This window comes from Mytilus galloprovincialis, chromosome 1 (assembly GCF_965363235.1).
Source record: "Mytilus galloprovincialis chromosome 1, xbMytGall1.hap1.1, whole genome shotgun sequence".
Taxonomy (NCBI): Eukaryota; Metazoa; Mollusca; class Bivalvia; order Mytilida; family Mytilidae; genus Mytilus; species Mytilus galloprovincialis.
Window position 1 is genome coordinate 102,395,155 of NC_134838.1, and position 20,394 is coordinate 102,415,548.

The following is a 20,394-nucleotide window of genomic DNA, read 5'->3' on the forward strand; positions in this document are numbered from 1 at the left end:
AATTTGTGATCTAAAAAAAACAACTGATTGATTGTTCTTCAAAGGGCGAATAAAATGCATTCTAACTTTTGAAAGTTGATAGTTGATGTATATTTATCTTTAAACTTACGATCAAAATAACTGGTGTCTTCATCATCATCTAGGTTAGGTACAAACTCAGCCTTTTTTCTCAGTAAATTATCCCAGTCTAAACCATAGAAGAATATGTGATCCTTGACTTCGGCTGCACCACCAGAACCTAGTCTATTAATTGGGTTATGTTGTAGTAAGTTAGCTATTAGGTCTTTAGCATCATCTCGTACCTGCCAATCTTCTTCTTCTGGCCACTCTAATTCCTCTAAAATATAAAGAAATAACAAATACATGAAATGATTTATCCCTCTTTAATCTCATCTGCAGCTTTCTTTTAAGTTATACTATATAATTTATTATATTTTTAATATTGAACAGTTATCAGTTATGAAATCGTTCGTAACAATATTTGAAGGATCTATTTAGTTTTTACATAAAAATAAAATTATGTTACACCATTTATTCTTCATTGCCTAGGACAGTGTTAATCCATTACAGTGTATAGATTTCCCTTTTTTCTGTAAAATCATTAAGAAAACATAAGTTTCTATAATAGTTATTTTGCTATTCCCTGATTTTGATATTGATCGTCCTGAATATGCATGAAATATTTGCCACTGGATGTTAACTAACCAACAATCAATCAATGATATTGGAAAAATAACAACATAAGATTTCTACTCTTATAAATAAGTCAACAAATTTGTTTTAAAAACAACTTATCTTTTATTACAAAAAAATAGAAATTTTATGATTCAGTTAGTAAAATGAATAATTTTTCCCAAAGACACATAGTATACCTCAAAAACAAGAAATTTGATAGAAGTTTTTTTCGTTTGTTTTACCAGTTGTGGCCAACTTTCTTCACGATCATTTAAGATCACAGCCTTTGTTCCCATTTACAATAATTAACTTACCATTAATGACTTGAGAGAACAATTCTTCTGGTGTATCTCCAAAGAATGGTGCTATTCCAACCAAAAATTCATATAATATGATTCCCATTGACCACCAGTCTACTGGCTTGCCTGAAAAGATACATTAACTGACAGATATATATCCTTCTGTTAAAATAGTTTATAAACTTATCAAGTCATATCTCTTTTTAAACATTTTTTGTAGGATTATTATTTATTTTTTCAGAATTTAGTGTAACCAACTGATTGTTGTACTTAGACAAATAGATACTGTTTCAAGATCTTTCAAATTTGTTAAAATTCAATCCTCACTTACATAAATACAACCAAAATAAAATTCTTGAAATAATATTATCTTGATACATAAAGCTTTGCCATATTCTTCTTTATAAATAAGTGCTTTCTAACTAAACAGAAAAAGTTTGAACATCAGTGCTTGAATGACTTCCTAAACTGTTGATTGATACAAACTTACCATATTCTTGTCTAAGGATGACCTCTGGAGCTATATATTCTGGTGTTCCCTGAACCTGTTTATCTCGGAATTGTTTACAGTCTTTGTCTACTGATCCCTCATATAAATTTGTTGTCACTGTAAAATAATATTATGTCAGCAAAAATTGATATAAACTTGTCTCAAACAGAAACTTGTTTTATCTTTATTTTGTTTTGTGTAAAAAAATTCAAATGTGACCTTTTATATGCAGGAATCATCTCTGATGCAGGTTAAAAGACTTGCCCTGACTGTCTCAATCCTTTAAGTTTGGAAATATCAATTTACAAGCATATGGAAGAAAACGACAATTGTCTGGGTGTATATAATAGTCTGTAATACGTCATCAACACATCAGCCATCCCGTTTATGTTTTCATAATATTCAGGGTACGAAATGTAGTCTAAGTCAGGAAGAAGTTTATACCCTCAGTCATTCAATAAGTTGAGGCTAGATTTTGACCAAAAAAAAGGTAACCTCTGCAAAAATATCAGCTATCTTATTCATGCATAGGAGAGCAATAAAATGGCACTTACAACTCATCAAGCCAATCTTTGATAAACCAAAATCTGTCAACTTAATGTGTCCTGTAGCTGTGATGAGCAGACTGAAATAAGACCCAAGACATAATCAATACTTTACAATACAAATAAATAATGTTGGATAAAATAAAATAATTACTTTCTTTTTAATACAAATTGAAATATTTTCCCATTTAAACAGACACAGTCTCTGTAGAAATATGACACAAGACAAAATCACTTCTAAAGATCCAAATCATATTTATTATAACACTGGTTACTTCATATGTATGTAAAAGTCAAATAATTTCCTCATTACTATAAAGAAACTTATTATTTCACCTAATACTGTAAATTCAGAAATTATTGCCATGCTTTTATTATCGCAAAAAATGCAATAGGGTTATAACCTCAAAAATTTAACTCGCATTTTAATTTTTTTTTATATGAATTAAACAGGATTTTTATGAATATCGCAAAAATTAAAATCGCATTTTATTATTAAATGACAAAATCGCAATAATAAATGCACACTATAATTTCTATATTTACAGTATTTGGTTTAATAAAGAAAATTGAAAAAGAATACTGTTGTCTTAAAACAAGTAATACATTTAATGTGTCAAAGAAGTGAAAATAATTAAGTTAACTTACTTGTCTGGTTTGAGATCTCTGTGAACTATACCATAACTGTGTAAATATTCTAATGCCAGAACAGTCTCAGCAAAATACATCCTTAAAATAAATAGAACTCATTTTCTACATATAGTTGTACATTAAACAAGAATTCTGAATTCTCAGTGCCTTTAAAAATTTACCATTATTTTTTTAAGGAGTATATATCTATAAAGTACTGTAAATTACTATTCATAAGATAATTGTCTGATACATTAGACTAAAATACAAAAAATGGAATCTCAGTTTCAACAAATCACCAAAAACATGATCGGACACTTTTAAAATCCTGACTTCTTATTGAAAGTAAATAACAGTCATTCCATTGTCTTACTGTATATGAGTACCCAGTTAAATTTTGGTTGACCAATCAATTTGGTTTATTTTAGACAATATATCAGTTACCTAAGGAATCATTTATTTTAGACAATATATCAGGTACTTAAGGATTCATGCATTGTTTACTCCCTATATAACCAATTGCTTATTTATTAGGTTTAAAAATATTTATAAACATATCATATTTACCTTGCCAAGTCAAAAACCAGAGCCCCTGAGTTCTTTAACAGCGTGGCACAGTCACCACCTTCCACATATTCCATCACCATACACAGATGTTTCTACAAAAAGACAAAGCAATGTCATTTTCTTTCTGACATAATGAAAACGTTTTATTCTGTCTTACTTACGTTGATTGATTGACTGTAGTGTTTAATGCCACTTTCAGCATTAAGGCCTATACTGGGGCTTTGTTTAATGCCACTTTCAACACTAAGGCCTATACTGTGGCTTTGTTCAACGCCACTGTCAGCACTAAGGGCTATACTGTGGCTTTGTTTAATGCCACTGTCAGCACTAAGGGCTATACTGTGGCTTTGTTTAATGCCTCTGTCAGCACTAAGGGCTATACTGGGGCTTTGTTTAATGCCACTTTCAGCATTAAGGCCTATACTGGGGCTTTGTTTAATGCCACTGTCAGCACTAAGGGCTATACTGTGGCTTTGTTTAATGCCACTTTCAGCACTAAGGGCTATACTGTGGCTTTGTTTAATGCCACTGTCAGCACTAAGGGCTATATTGGGGCTTTGTTTAATGCCACTTTCAGCACTAAGGGCTATACTGTGGCTTTGTTTAATGCCACTGTCAGCACTAAGGGCTATACTGTGGCTTTGTTTAATGCCACTGTCAGCACTAAGGGCTATACTGTGGCTTTGTTTAATGCCACTTTCAGCACTAAGGGCTATACTGTAGCTTTGTTTAATGCCACTGTCAGCACTAAGGGTTATACAGTGGCTTTGTTTAATGCCACTTTCAGCACTAAGGGCTATACTGTGGCTTTGTTTAATGCCACTTTCAGCACTAAGGGCTATACTGTGGCTTTGTTTAATGTTACTTTCAGCATTAAGAGCTATACTGTGGCTTTTAAAAAAAAAAACATTCTCATTTACATATATTCACCTTCTTAAGCTTTTCCTGTAAAACTGCTAAAATGATAGCTTCCTGTTAATAATCAGGTATTTGTATCATTTTTGATTAACTCACATTTCTTCGTGGTGAGTTTAGTAGAATATTTCTCTGTACTAACTTATATTTTATGTTAAATTGAAACATTGACTTATACAATTAGACTAAACAAATATTCATTCAATTTCCTAGTATAATAACTGGTAGACTTATCTCCCTGTAAACATCTTACAAAACCCTACTTCTCATCAGTAGGTCAAACCTACCAACTATAGCAGAAAAAATAGTACCTTAAAAAGAGATTTAAATATACACTACATTGTAAATTATTTACAAGGGAGACATGTATCTCAGTTAGTGTGGTGTTAAAAGGACAACGAATAGATAAAAACAAGACAAAAGTTGTTGACCTATCAAATAACTTGCAATGCTGCTACTGTGATGATGCTATCTTTCTGAAGTTAAGGCTCATAAGTTTTTAAGACAACCACAGGATTCCTAAGTGTCAGAGTTGGGGTAATTGTAATTGTAATCGTTAATCAGCTGTAATTGATTACAATTTTTCAAGTAATCAGTGTAATCATTAATCAGCCTCAAATCTGATTACATGTAATTTAATTTAATCAATTACTTTTTAAAACAGCCTGTAATCCTGATTACTTTTTGATTACATTCTGATTACAATGAAAAAAATCTAAAACTGTGTTTATGTAAATTAATGAACCTTTTTGTTATTCATATTTAATAAATATTTTACATGTTAAACTATTTTTGTTTACTTTAAGCATGCTAATTGATTTGAAAAATTGAAAAATAAACTGTTACAGTATTGAAAATTCATCATTAGCCAAAGCAGAGACATATATTACAATTATATGTCTCTGGCCTTTGAAAAAAGATATTGTACATATATATTCACAATTTACAGATGTACATATATCATATATATACATATATGTATATTTGATAATAACTGTTACATTCAATTAATACTTTTCTTTATAAACCCTGAATCAATTGTCTAATTAGCACAAACTAAATAAAAGTTGGACAAAAATGTTGTTGAAAATAAACAAATTTTGGTATGGATTTGGACTGGACATGTAAAATGCAATGACTTTACTACTTATATTTTGTTTACAATTTGATTTAACAATTCTATTAAAATTTCAAATAGTTTTTAACTGTTAACTTCATTTCATTCATATTTAATATAAACTTCCATAAATTGCACCTTGTAATACATATAAAGTCTGGAAGAGATCAGAAGGCAAGTTACAGCAGATTCTTCATAAAACTTTATTCATTAAAGTCAAAACAATTCAGAGATCAATGACAATAAAGTGTGATAAGTCATAACCAGAGACACAATGTGCATGTATATATACATTGAACTTTTGTTTTATTAAATGGATGAAGTTTGAAGTTATCATTTTATAATAATTAAAAAAAAAAATTCTTTTTCAAAAATGTTATACTAGCTATATTAAATGTTTATTCATTCACATCATTCAAAATGTTATTTTCTTTTTCATTGTAATCAGATGTAATCATGATTACTTTGCAAATGTAATCATTAATTTAATCAGATACTTTCAGAAATGATGTAATCATTAATTTAATTTAATCGTACAAATAACAAAGTAATTGTAATTTAATCAATTACATTGAAAGTAATCAGACCCATCTCTGCTAAGTGTTCATCTTGGGTTTTGTTGGTTCACTTGTCTTATTTATTTCATTTATTCATTTTAAGAAGACTGTTTCCTGGTACTTAATAATAATCCAACAACCAATTTAAAACTATGTTTACATGCTAGCTAAAAATAGATTTCCCTGTTTTCAAATTACCTGTGTTTCAAAACTACAGTACATGCTAACTACAAATGGATTGTCTGTAAAGCTCATGATATCTCGTTCAGTAAATACTTGTTCTGTTTGGTTCCTCAGAACTACATTCTGTTTACAGATCTTCTTCATTGCAAATCTCTGTCTAGTTCCTCTGTGTCGTACTAAATACACAGACCTGAAACAGTTAACATGTCAGATATAGTTCATTGAAACATAATAAGGTTTCAAGAGACTGTGCAAATACAGCAGATTAGGTGATAAATATTCCAATTCTGTTTTAATGTTCAAATAAAAGCTTCTTATTTTCTTTTTTAAAATAATTACCTGCTCAACTTCATGTTTAGTGAAATAAATCCCATATTAAAGGGCTTTAGCTGACAAATTCATTACCACAAAATGTACACATAGTCTTTAATTTGATTTATAACATACTAAAATACTTACAACAAAAAAAAAAATCTGTTTTGTCTTAATCTTAGCTAATGCTTTTCTAACACAGTTACATCAATAAAATACAGATTTTTATCATATCAATAAAAGACCGAACAAGTGTTAACAAGTTGACATATCAAACTTACGCATAGGCTCCATTACTGATAAGTTTAATAGTCTCAAAGTCATCTTCTGTAGGTGTTTTAAACTTTGGTACATGACTTCTTGCCTGAAAGTAATTATACTTTGATTATCATTTTTTTCATATATCAATGAAAAATTAAAACTTTCATGGAAAAAAAATCCTTTTGTTCAATCAGGGTTAGGTAGCAATATATAAATCATATTTCTAAAATATTTGTAATGTTTGCATTTAAAAATCAAACTATTTTGCCTTTATAAAACACAGCATAGTCTTTAAATCTTAAAGAGGACATATTTAGAAAATCTTTGACTTAGAGTTGAAAATGATTTCTACGGGTGCAAATATTGGGAAGTGAACATTTATCTTCAAAGTAATGTTTATTTTACCTCATCTGTTGTATCTATTTCATCTGGGTCTATCAATGGGGGGTCTGTTAATTCTGTAATGAAGTCATTGAAAAATATCAAGTTATATCATGCATAGTCAGAAATTATGTATAACAGATTTAAATTTATTTCACACTGAATCAATAATCAAATACTACAAGAATATAATGTAATCTGCGTAATTCTTTCAAAAGCATACACCAAAACGTTGTCAGGTTGTTGTCTCTTTGACACATTCTCATTTCCATTTTCAATTTTATTTTATGTTCTGATTGGTTTAAAACATTATAAACAGTGTGTTTTGCTTTGGATACATGGAAATTGTCATCCTATCCAGCCTTTTTAGATTGTTTTTTTTTTATTATTCAAAAACATATTGAATTATCTTTACTTTTACCATTCAGCATACTAGCAACTAACAATTAAGGTTGTCATATATGGTCCTTTGTTTACACAATAATCTTTCAATAGATCTATTGTGTGAACTTTAAGTAATGTGACTAGAAGTAAGTGATATACATGTACTACTGATGCAAGTCTTCAAACATCATTGACAAAACACTTATTTATCACAAATATAAACCTTTTAAAGAGTCTTTATTGAGTCCTAGTTTATTAAATATATATTGTGGGACATCTTTCTTCACAGTTTCCTTAACCTGTCCTTCTGCTTCCTCCAGTAATTTATAAAACTTCTCTGGATCAAATTCCTGAAATAGATGTTAGCTTTTAATACCATAATGATATACAATTTACTTTTTCTAAAGAAAATCTGTACAAATGGCTTGCAAAAGGCCTAGATAATATTTGATAGTTTTGTGCGAGGCAATGTTAAATCTTTCCATTTAAAGAAAATATAAGGAATTATGGCATTTTGGTTGAGTTATATTAAATTTCTTCATGAAAGCAAACCATGCTCAATTTTTTTTTGCATTGACTTTCAAAATTGTGAGTTTCCTAAAAAAAAAAAAAAAAAAAAAAGAAAAGAAAAGAAAAAAAAGAAAAGCAATGACGTCTTATTCATGACTAAAGCTTGGGAGTTTTATAGGAATCTCAACTTCCTTGGTCATTTGTACACACTCTTGAGTCGAAACACTTGTTGCCTATAAACTAGAGTGATAAAAACAATAAAGGAAGTGATTTGTTTCCTTGTTTACTGGGTTGACCTTCGTTCAAGGTCACTTTTGTTTACTGCCTATTAAAAGAGCAGTCTGTTTCTTAATCTAGAACAGAAAATAAAAAAATCCTAAATCATCTAAGAAACTAGCAAACTTATATTCTATGCATGCAATATAGACTAAGTTAGTGTATATATATATACTGTAGTAACACACGGCCACCGAAAGCTTTATTTTTGTGAAGCCCAGGTGGTCGTGTGGTCTAGCGGGACGGCTACAGTGCAGGCGATTTGGTGTCAGGATATCTCAGTAGCATGGGTTCGAATCGCGGCGAGGGAAGAACAAAAAATTTGCAAAAGCAACTTTACAGATCTAACATTGTTGGGTTGATGTTTAGACGAGTTGTATATATCTATATATATATATATATCAGCAATTATGGTGATACATGGCTGTGTACATTATGTATACACAACTCGTCTAAACATAAACCCAACAATGTTAGATCTGTAAATTTGCTTTCGCATATATATATCGGTATTGTTACACAATCTTTTAGACTCATATATAAGTCTAAATTGAAAACTAAGTTTAAACCTATGATTGTGTTGGATAAAAACCGCAATCTTTATTTGTGTGCATGTAAAACAAATTTCGTTGTAGAAGGGTCTAAATACAGCACAAACAACATTTTCCAAAAGACCAAAAAAGTGAAGAAGTATATTTAAACAAAACGCATTTGACTAACAGGTGGAACAACTGATGTTCTTTAACCCTGCTGACTGCCATTGGCGATTGCCAAATAAAATTGATCACAAGATGTAACAAAATGGATCTTAATAAAAATTTAATAGGTACTAAACAGAAAACACTAACTTGTGGGCACGATGTAATGCCACGAACATAAGGTGTTAATATTTTTTGTACACCAGATCTGGATTTCGACAATAAATGTCTCTTCAGTGATGTTAGGGATCGAAACGGTATTTGGAAGGCTATATAGCATATTATTTTTTTTTTTTTATTCAACAACAGTATTGCTCGCTGTTAACAATTACTCCACTGACACAGCTATCTCAGTGAAGGTCCCTGTTTCATTAGTACCAGAAGTTCAGGGATTCTTCAGGTAGATAAACTGCATATTGTTAGTCGTTTACAAAATATTATAAATATTACATCAATATTATAGTATTAATGAATGGGTGTTCCTATAATAGCATATTATTAATACTTACTAAACATTCTAACAGGCGAGCTGGTCTGGATATTATAAGTAGCAGTTTCTTGATCAAAGGGTAGATATAATTATATGCTTCTTCTTCTTTTTCTTCAGCCTAAAATGAAAACAAATATAAATTCGTTTCTTGTCGACTACATTTATTACTTCAAAGATATATAAAAAGATTTTTTTGTCAGCAGTGATAGTTTAATGCAGTTCCAAAAATATGTATTATTTACCAGATAACTACTTTTTTTATTACATATGTAATGCTATAGTTGAAATACTATGAATTCAGTATCAAAATAAAGAATTCTTCAACCAAATACACTTATCACTCAACAATAATTTCTTCAAAGATGTGTAGGAAGATTTATTTGCTAGCCATTAAAGTTTAAACTGAGTACCAAACTATATCAGTATACCACATAGGCACTCAGTAATATTCTATAAGACTCTCTAAATCCACTTATATCAATAATGCATAATCTTCAGCAAAAGCTGTTGATTAGCAACAGAGAAAACCACAACTAACTTTGATGGTTAAGAACTTGAATACACTTCAAAATAATGTATTTTTACCAGATAAATAATTTTTGATTAATATTTAGTTAAAATACTACAAATTCAGATTAAAAGTGAAACATTCTGCCATTTTATTTAACTTCTACACTTGTGATTACATGCATGACTTACATCCTCTACAAGCTTTTCTAGACTCTCAGAAACTTCATAGAAGTAGGAACTTGTAATTTGTTTCTGTTCAGATTTCTCCAGGGTATTTTTGGCCATTTCTAACACCTGTTTATGAAGGAATCTAGATATAGCATCACATTCATGGTTGGTTTCCATTTTAGTGTGCAGATCTATAAAATTCTTCAGTCTTTCTTCCATTTGTGATGTGGCCTAAAACAGTACAAACAGTATTCAATATTCTTACAATAATGCATATTATAGTCAAATTTTAATTCGCAGATAGAAATGTTTGTTTATGAGTTCCATTCTTTAAAAAAAAATTGTGTTAAGGCTGTATAGATGCATAACGATATATACACATCTTAAATAAAATATTTTTTGCCATATTTTGTTTTCCTATCAAATTCAAATTGTTTCAAATATTTCGAACTTGTAGAACTTTGATTTATAGAAAACCATGGATTTTAAGAAAAAATGTCTAACTCTAGTATAAAATGTGGAATCCCCAATAACCAGGCATACCTATAACTAGAACAGTTGTTTTAATGGGTCATTGGGCTTTCAAGGGGATGATAGGAACCTAAGAAGGTATGAGATTCCAAGTCTTGTAGTTTTGCTGGTGTTTCTTTTTCATCCCCTGAATGTTCAAATAGATTTTTTAAAATGCAGAAACTGTGGGGAAAAAGTGTGAAGACCGTCTCATCCAGAGTGTGCGATGACACGAATTCCACAATTCACAGCAACATTCAGGTAACAAATAAACCGGTGCAAATCCTACAGGAATATATAATCTTTCATAAGTCCTTACCTTAGGAAATCTGTCTTTGTATACACCATTCATCATCACTATTTCATCTCCCCCTGGGGAAGCACCTGGAGTACTACAATAACAAGGAAATATTATCATCAAAAATCTTCTCATAAATATAAACTGGATTATAATGTTTTTAAACAATATTTAAAAATTTTAGCAAGAACAGCAAAATAAAAAGAACTATAACTTATCAAAGACATTTTACAACAAATTATATCAAAGCTAAAGTATTCTTTACAAAATTAATATTGCTACTTAAACTAAATAAAAAGTGTATTGAAATAAATTTGTAAATGATACAATTTTAAATATAAACATTGTTAATATACATGCATATAAGTGTAAATGATCAGATAAATAGTATCACATGTTACAGTGATAAAGAGTTATTAGGACCTGTTGTTCATCTACTGCAATTTCAGAAATTATTGCGATGTTTTTACTATTGGGAAAAATTAGACAGGGTCATAATCGCAATAATTTAAAGTCACATATTTTAATTTTTCATATGAATTAAAAAAGATTTTTTTTCAATAAACTGACAAAATCCAAATAATAAATGCAGTCAATAATTTCTGAATTTACAGTATTTTAAACTGAGATATTTTATTTATGATTCAACATGTCTTATTCCCTTTCAAAAATAAATCTTAAAAAATTATATTTAACCTAGCAACTATTGGACAGAGACTTATTTTGATATTATGTCCCAAAATTAGTGAATTAGTATTTAAATGAAATTGACAACACAGTGTAATATAAATGATATGAAAATAAATCCCTGCAAAGTTACAAGTATCCTACAAAATCCTATAACTATATACTGGCAATATAGAAAGTAAAATATTGAGAATCGTTTCAAATACACCATACAAGTATGAACAACAAAGGAAACATGAGATTTCTGAACATGCATTTAATTACCATGGTAATTTTTTTCGTTTCTTTAGAAATGTTTTACTAATACTGATAAGTATATAAAAAGTCAGTCTTGTTCATAACAAAACTCCCATCAGCATTCTTTAAAAGGAGAGTCAAAGCAAGTTCAGGAAAATTAAATTGAGGCTTTTTCATTACAACAAGAGGCATTCCAACAACAGTATTTGCCATAGACAAATATAAATCACAGCAACATCACATTCATACAATTACATATGTGTTTCTAAATAAAGAAAACTTAACCCTATCTTTTGTGTGCACAAAATACTAACATCAGCCAATGTTCTTAATAATGTGAAAAACAAGTCATAAATTAGTAAATAGTAGTCGTAGAAAGCTGTCATAATTTTTGTGGAAGCAGTTTAAGAACTTCAATTCCATATCCAAATAATTGTGCAGAACTATAGAAAGCATAGGAAGGCATAAATAAGCATACATATACATGTATACATAAATATATAAATGTCTTACTCGATCAAGGCAAGCCAGGATAAACTGTTCACCAAAAGCAAAATGGACGGTGTAAATTAATCATTTCTACTAATCAAATTATTCAGTGAACTAACATAAGCTACAGTTGTGCTCAAAGGAACTTAAAAGTTAAAAGCTCATTTAAAACTAATGCAGATTGCAGAAATATAGTTGAGACAAATCTAGAAATCAGTTTAGAATTTTATTATTATTTCAAAGCAGTGATCAAGGAAGCAAAAGACTGAACAAACTCTGTTTTGTGTTGAAAAAATTACTATGACTGTCATTTAAACATGGAACTATTCATTTTAGTCTGACTTATTGTAGCTTAAATGAGCTTTTGTGTATCAAATTCAAAATTTAAATTAGAATTATGAAATTTTAATTGTAAACAATTAATTGACAATAAAATTATCTTTATTAAATATCAATACATATGTGTAAATTTATATGGTTTACATATTTTTTATGTTTTTTCCTCTAACATACAGAACATTGGTTAAAAAGATGTATGTATGCTGATGACTGTATAAGGTCTTTAGTGTGATGAGGTAATTTTAGTGCCATTAACTGATTACTTTTTGACTTATCATATACATTAGCTTATTAACTTGGAAAATAATTTATGGTTTTCCCATGGTTTGCTGGAAATGCCTTATAAGAGGATAAATCAACTCTTTTCTAACAAAATCAAAATCAAACCAAAGGATTTCATAAATTACTTCTTTTCTTTTTTTAAGAAAATGTACCAAAAATACATGAATGACGTAACTGAACTCTGTAATGAACAATTTTCTAAATATGATCCTTTTATTAGATTTATGGACAAAACATAGTGTGTCAATGATTTTTATAGTAGGAGTTTTATATTGATTACAGACACCTAAATAAGAAAGCCAAAATGCACATAAATCATATTTGGTCACAGAAATAGATAATATTTAATGTCAAATAGCAAAAGATAAATGGACAATATTTCAGACCAGATACATAATCAAAATATTCAATGTTTAAAAAACAAACTGGCATACTATAATTCATAATATTCATTGGTACCATTTTTTAGGAGATTTGGAAAAAATTGAATTGTTTTTGATACTTGATAATACGGTTTTTGCTAAATTCTCTATGCAAGCCTATCTGAAAATTGCATATTGATGATTATCAAGTGTGTGGTTCCTTTTCTCAACAAAAATAAGTACCCTACAAATAATGAATCTTAAGTATGACAAGGCTTCAACATCATCCCTTAGTATATTGCTTATTTCATACAGGATTTTTGATTTGCATAAACACACCCCTTCCCTATAATTTGTACAATTTAAGCTTTTAGTAACATGCTTACTAATCTACTTGCATTTTCAAATTTGTGGAATGACATTATTATGTTGGGATTGAATGAACATGTCTCACCTGAGGCTTCTAGATCGAGGTCTTTGAAAGGGTGACAGTGGAGAATGTCGACCATCATTGTCGTCTAGGCTTATCATGTGACCTTCGTGGGGACCACTGAAATGCTTTGCATAAAGACCCAGGTCTTCATTATTAGGGTGGTATGGCAACTGGTTTAACTTCTCTTGTGATGAGTACTGGGACTGAAAACAAACATTATTAAGCACATTATCAACTGAACCACAATCAATCACAGATTCTGATGCAACATTGTTTGTAATGTTCATTTTGATTGAACAGCGTCACTAATTCTCATGGCATCAATTCCCAAAGGATGCTATGAAAAGTAAGTCCAAGAGCAGACAAGGTCCAACAGATTTTAAAAATATGATTTGACATTTTCTGTCAGTTTGATTACAATGGAGATAATCATATTGTATATAAGCTTCGTCGGCATCAATTGGTGATTTGATGGTCACAAATACCTTTAAACTGAATTTGCCACTATCAAATCACCAATTGATGCTGTTTGAGCTTAAAATACAATACAGTTATCTCCTCAATCTTAAGCACTATCAGTGAAAGAATCTTTATATACTTTGAACTCTTTAAATCAGGATCTGGTCACATAATTTACTTAAACCACTTGACTTTTAATCAAATACATTTCTGACATAGACGATGATGATGGATTGGTGTTTAACATCCAGTGGGAAATATTACATGCATTTGAGAATGACAACAACTAGACTTAGTATAAATATGAAACCTTTTTTGTAGTAAACTTATAAGCTGTGTGACTCATTTTTAGTGTGCTAGTTCTCTCTCAAATAGCTAACGTAAATTGGTGTGGTTTGACCCAACTGGGTATTAAAACACTGACCTCTGGCACTCAAAGTAGGCATGCAGCCAGTTTTCTGACAATTCACTTAAAAGCTAAATTTCTCCTGAATCAACACTCTGACAAAATTTGAAAGATAAGCAAATATATGCCTTTACATAAATTCCTTAATCCCTGTTCTTCATTTATTTCATAATTTTTCTAATATCCTTTCAAAAATTCTCATAATGCTATAAGGAGTATTTTATAAATAATTTTGCACTTTTGTTTACATCTTTTATTATTGGTGTGTAGAAAACGACTATGGTTAATGAAAGAATTATATTTTATCCATAGAAGAAGATGTAGAAGATGTACAACATAAATGTTTACCGATACATTAGAACTGCTACATGGCGTGTTTGTCCCGTAACCTGAAGATGGCAAGGAGGCAAAAGACCAGCGTCTACCATCACATCTGAAATAATAAATGACAAATTCAACTAGAGCTTGTATTGCTCACCTGGTATGTAGCCAGCACCTTTGCAACTCGATCAGCTCCAAATGAGAAATCTTTATAAAGGCTCTCCAAATCAGCATTCCTATAATGTTTAAAAGAGTATTGGAAGACATGAGGGGTGAAGGTCAATAAGACAGACATTTAATTTATTTGAAAATAGAAAAGCTTTGATCAGTGGAACTCACATTTAATGGTTTTTTTTTATTTCATTATAAAAATTCTGAAATGAAATCAATGTATCAGCCTTTGTAGTAATGAGATCTTGGTGAAATTTGCCAAGATATTGAATGAAGTGGAATATAAGGATATGATTTCCCACAAGCTTTAATATGAACTTATTTTCATTTTTTCTTTCAATTCATCTTTATTCATGCTGTCAAGAGAGTTCTCTTAATATGGTATCTTTTGCCAACAAATATGATTTCTGTTGTCTTGAAAAAAATGGCATTGTAGCATAGTTTATACTGGGAAATTTAACTAGTTTATCATAAATGGCATACAGACTAGCTGACACAATTTATCTAGAGGTTCTGCAGAGCCCATATCTCCCATTGGAGATCTATGTAAAGCAAAGTCAATCTGAGTATTAAAATATTTAAATTGATAATCTTTTTCAGGGATCAAAATTTAAGATAATATTGAAACCATGTTCAATTTTGAGCTGATTCAATTGCAGCAAACATAAATGTATTAACTAAAAAGTTACTTTTATTAATTTTTTCAGAGAAGTTATACTGTAGTACTACAGCTCCATGGATGTCATTTTAATGGACTGCAAAAAACTTCTGCTTGGTCTGTTTTAAACATGGCTTTTGTTATGGTATATTACAAATAATGTGAACACTAGTTTTTTGATAGGTTACCATTTTCAGTGAGCAGTGAAAAACATGTAAATGAAAAATTAGTAGTATTTCTGATTGTAAAATTTATTCCTGGCAAAACAAATCTTGAATATTATGCAATGTCAACCTAAGAACATCTTTATTGATTGCTGCTCCTTATTAGATAAATACATCACGCTTCAATATCTCAATCTAGTACAGACAACTAGTCAATATTTTTTTTTTTCAGATAAGTCTAAATTCAATAAGCTTTACCAGACAAGAGTGTTGGACTTGGGAAGAGAAGGTCTCAAATGAACAAAATAGATGTTTGGTCTACTTCATTGAGATATCAACCAAATGACACGAAGATCTAAAATACATGTTCAAGTCAATACACAGTCTATACAAATCCAAACTTTAAACCTTTCTTTCATACTATTGGTTGAATATTGACCAAATAAATGCACAGACAGGCTGAGACAGCATAAGTGATAATTGACCCATATTTGGCAATGTTTGTCATTCGAGGTAAAATATGGCATCATAAAACAATCATTTTACCAATATTACAGAAAATGTATTCTGATGTCCTGAACTACTGGACTATGTTTCCCTTGCAAATCAGGTTCACTCATAAAATATCCATTTATTGCATCTTAATTGAGAATATTCCTTACAGAGATGTCATCTACAAAATCTAAAAGCTTCCTTTTTTCCATTTCTTATGACATTTTGTAAGGTCTTCGTGGTATTTTTTTTTTTTTTTTCATTTTATTTTTTAATATACTTACTTTTTAACTTGGTTATGCGCTGAGTTGAAAGCAAAACTACCATGAGTACTTGGGGACATATTTCTGGGACTATCATGTGGGCTGTGACCTAAAAGAAAACAAAAATATTTCATAAGAAAATTGCATCACTGTACAAAGTCAGCTGTGACCCGCATACATATTTCATAAAAACATTGCAAGTACAAATGTACTGAGAAGACATGATTTAAAACTCATCAAAAACCAATTAGGTTCTCCTATTTCTGATAGGCTGCTTCTTCTCTTAAAAAGATTCAAATTTCTAGTTTAAGGCAGAATCAACAGATCTATAATTCAATTGTCAAGTGCGTGAGTTCTAAGTACATGTACTATGAATTCCTGCTGTAGTCTGCAGTATTGTGTAGGCAAACCACAACCACCTGAGGAACTATTTTCTGTAATATTTATTTTCAAAATAAATAAAAGCTTTCATTGCATAATCGATTCCACTGTGCACACGTATGCTAGTGTAAACAATGTAGTTCTGTCAATTTTTCAATTTCAAAACCTTTTCAATTTATTAAAAATATAACATTTCTGATCAATTTATTTAAAAACAAACCAGTTATACACAACTTCAAAAAGATAAAGCAATGTCAGATATAAGTTTACCAGTTAGGTAAACCTCAGCTGTCTGTCAACCACTTACTCAGCTTTGAGGAACAAATGTCTTATCTTAAAAGAAATCACATTTAAAACAGGAAAATCAAAAACCTCATATTTATTTTCTTTCCCGTTTTGAAGAAACCCTGTTAGTTTTGTTAGTCTAGTTATATAATGCTGGAGATAATTGCCTTACATCAGCCTAAGATTGAAAATCCCAACAGAAGGACCCAAAGGCAAAACTGTTTATGTGAAAAGTTAATGTCATGTTGAATTGTTTTATAGGTTTAAGTTGAACAAAATTGTCAACGCAAATAAGAAATTTGTTCCTTAAGCAAAGATATAATTTCTCTAGAAATACATCATGTTATCAGACACATAACTCCTCCTCATTACAATACTGAATTTACTTATGTAAATCTGTACCAAGAAATAACACATTTACAATCATATTTACAACTACATGTTCAGAATATATAACTGTTTTACACAATTGATAGGACAAAAGATTTCACTGTATGCTTGAATACAGATTTCTGTTTAATGATTCAAAATTCATCTCATGCGAATTTGAATTGTCTATTTACATGTTTAACCATCTTACTTGTTAATATAGCAACAACTAAGTTATATAAAGGTTCTTCATTTTTCTAAACATTGTTTTGACAGATCAGAACAATTCATTAAACATGATACTATATAATACAAACTCAGACTAGTGATCAGATGAACTACTCAGACCACTCTGGAACTGATGTCCCTTGAGTGGGGTTCTATCAACAAGATATAACAAGTAAACAATTCTAACAAATACTTGAATAAATTGTCTGACAACTTCTCGGTAAAACACAAAATATGCATGCTTATATTATCTTGCTGCTTTATCTGTGACATGCAAGAAAGTCTCATGAAACATGGTGTGAAATTTATCTTCAATATCAGCAAATGAAACATGTATTCAATTCCAATTTAAAATGGAATGCGGTCTTTGATTTTAAAAAAAACATGAGATTAAAATTGATTTTCTGTATCAGACTGATGATGAAAGACAACTTTCAAGTCTTATAAGTCACCAAAGGTTTGACTGGAAATATTTTTTTGTCAAAACATGGAAAATGATTAATCTAATTAAAATTACTTTGAATTCAAACCATGTGAATCCTGTTGTGATACAAGAATGACAATAAATATTATAACAATCTAGTATTGTATATTTTACTTCAAAAAAATTTCTTCAGAAGATATCAACTTTCCACTTTCTGTCTTCAACTAGTGACAGATCTAGAAATTTTCATAAGAGGGGGGCCCACTCCAGTCATGCATCTGTGATTCCCTATATAATCAACAAAAGGGTCCCCTCTTAATCTGCCTCTGTCAACTCTTCTTTTTGAAAAGAGGAAAGTGGGTCAAACTTTATTTTTAAAAAAAGGGGAGAGAAATTTGCAATAAGATTGTTCTGCCAGCAACAGAACCTTCATTCATTTTAATCATCAATTAGGTATTCCAAAATGTAATTAAAATAGACAAATCAATCAATTAATGAAAACAATTTGCCATATCAGTTAACAATTAATGTAATCAATTTCTGTGCAAGGAGTTTCCTGATGTTCAAATTGAAGCAAACAAGTCATTTACCAAAAATTATCAACCAATCTTTGTCCTCTATTAAAGACATTAATCAGACATAATTGGTTTTAAAGATAAATGTAAGAATGCTAAACATAAAAGTACATTTTAGCAGTGCAAAGGGAGATGTAGAAGATGCTAGGAAACAATATCTCAAATTAAAACAGACACTAATGTCAAGGCAGTGTCATTAATTAGAAAGTTGACACTCCAACTAACATAAGAGTGTCATTATTTACTAGGAATAGCCAACATGATATTCTACAACTACAAAAACTAGATACTTAGAAAAAGAATTTATTAAAACAAGGATTTTTTTAATGGAAACACACTGAATGTTTTCCTTAGAAAATTCTTTATGATGAATAGCTTACCAACAATCTACAAGTGCCAGTTATTATTTTTCTGTACACAATGTTTCCACAAGGGAAATTTGGATTGAAATCTCTACTTAAAGTCAGCATATCTATTAATTTTAATGAATAATTTACTCATTATGAAATAATTTATATTCCTTGATTTTTTGCATTTTCCTTTGTTATGAAAATTTATAATATCTTCTCTGCAAGAGCTTTATTTTTAGGGCATAAAAATAACTTAACCCTTACTACCTATGCTGTGACTGTCATATGACGGATTAAAGCATGCTTCTGCAAACAGCATTCAACTATTTTCATGCCTCACTTTATTTGTCTATGTAACATTCAAGAGTCAACATTTTTTATTTCAATTTTAGGAAATAGACAGAAAACCTAACAATTTCCTGGTGATTTTTCTTTTGTTCATAATGTTGGTGTAATAATGTTGATATAAAAAGGATACAATCAAATTACCAGTACCTAATAGCAAGAGATTCAAATCTAGAAGAGGTGACATACACAAGTCTCAGATGTAATTTATAAAAATAAAACAGTTTCTCAATTTCTTGGAATTTCCACTAATCTGTGATAATGGACAGCTAGGGAAATCTGAAAATCTGGATCCCAAATGAATTAGTGACTTGAAGGATAGAATAACAATCAAATATCAGAGAATATTATGAATATCTGTACAGAGAAATCAATAGTGAAATCTCTTCTTTCTCTCATCTGACAGAATGCCACTCAAAGCATGATAATTCTGTCAATAATCACCTTTGATTCAGCATTATATCAGTTGCTGCCAATAATTACAACATCAATTTGCAAAATTTATTTTTTTTCTTGTGAAGACTGAGAAATTAGTTCTGCTGTACTCCCTACAGTATGTTTATGAGCAATTAATCCTACATTATAATGGAAAACATGCATGCTTCAACTCATGTGCACTTAATCTCCCAACTGCTTCTATACATGCAATCAGGTTAATGGACACATAATGACATAATTTGTTGGAGAAGTGTACTTTAAAAATTGACAATGAAGTCACACTATCAATTGTATTCCACTTACATTTTATTTGAAACACTCTATTGGACCAGTGGCATCCAAGGGAGAGGATGCCCCTCCCCCTTTTTTTAGGATCAATGCATTTGAATGGGGACATACAGTTGAAACTCCCTCTTTATCCTGGTTTAGGAACCCCCCTTTTATAAATAGCTGGATCTGC

General features: G+C 30.0%; 1 protein-coding gene across 4 annotated transcripts in view; it reads right to left on the reverse strand.

Moving 5' to 3' along the window:
• The window catches only part of LOC143047802 (microtubule-associated serine/threonine-protein kinase 3-like), an 84,791-nt gene that overhangs the window by 8,726 nt on the left and 55,671 nt on the right, over positions 1 to 20,394 (reverse strand). For 2 of the 4 annotated variants that reach the window (XM_076221069.1, XM_076221094.1), the window contains 17 exons: positions 16,561 to 16,648; positions 14,819 to 14,903; positions 13,627 to 13,808; positions 12,214 to 12,237; positions 10,798 to 10,870; positions 9,990 to 10,199; positions 9,310 to 9,408; positions 7,540 to 7,666; positions 6,957 to 7,009; positions 6,572 to 6,654; positions 5,994 to 6,168; positions 3,207 to 3,298; positions 2,658 to 2,738; positions 2,019 to 2,089; positions 1,465 to 1,581; positions 990 to 1,100; positions 110 to 337 (listed from right to left, as the gene is read on the reverse strand). In XM_076221069.1, coding sequence (XP_076077184.1) covers positions 110 to 337; positions 990 to 1,100; positions 1,465 to 1,581; positions 2,019 to 2,089; positions 2,658 to 2,738; positions 3,207 to 3,298; positions 5,994 to 6,168; positions 6,572 to 6,654; positions 6,957 to 7,009; positions 7,540 to 7,666; positions 9,310 to 9,408; positions 9,990 to 10,199; positions 10,798 to 10,870; positions 12,214 to 12,237; positions 13,627 to 13,808; positions 14,819 to 14,903; positions 16,561 to 16,648 — 1,899 coding nt within the window. Of the gene's footprint in view, positions 1 to 109; positions 338 to 989; positions 1,101 to 1,464; positions 1,582 to 2,018; positions 2,090 to 2,657; positions 2,739 to 3,206; positions 3,299 to 5,993; positions 6,169 to 6,571; positions 6,655 to 6,956; positions 7,010 to 7,539; positions 7,667 to 9,309; positions 9,409 to 9,989; positions 10,200 to 10,797; positions 10,871 to 12,213; positions 12,238 to 13,626; positions 13,809 to 14,818; positions 14,904 to 14,948; positions 15,028 to 16,560; positions 16,649 to 20,394 lie in introns of all 4 variants that reach the window. The other 2 variants (XM_076221079.1, XM_076221087.1) reach the window with 2 other exon arrangements.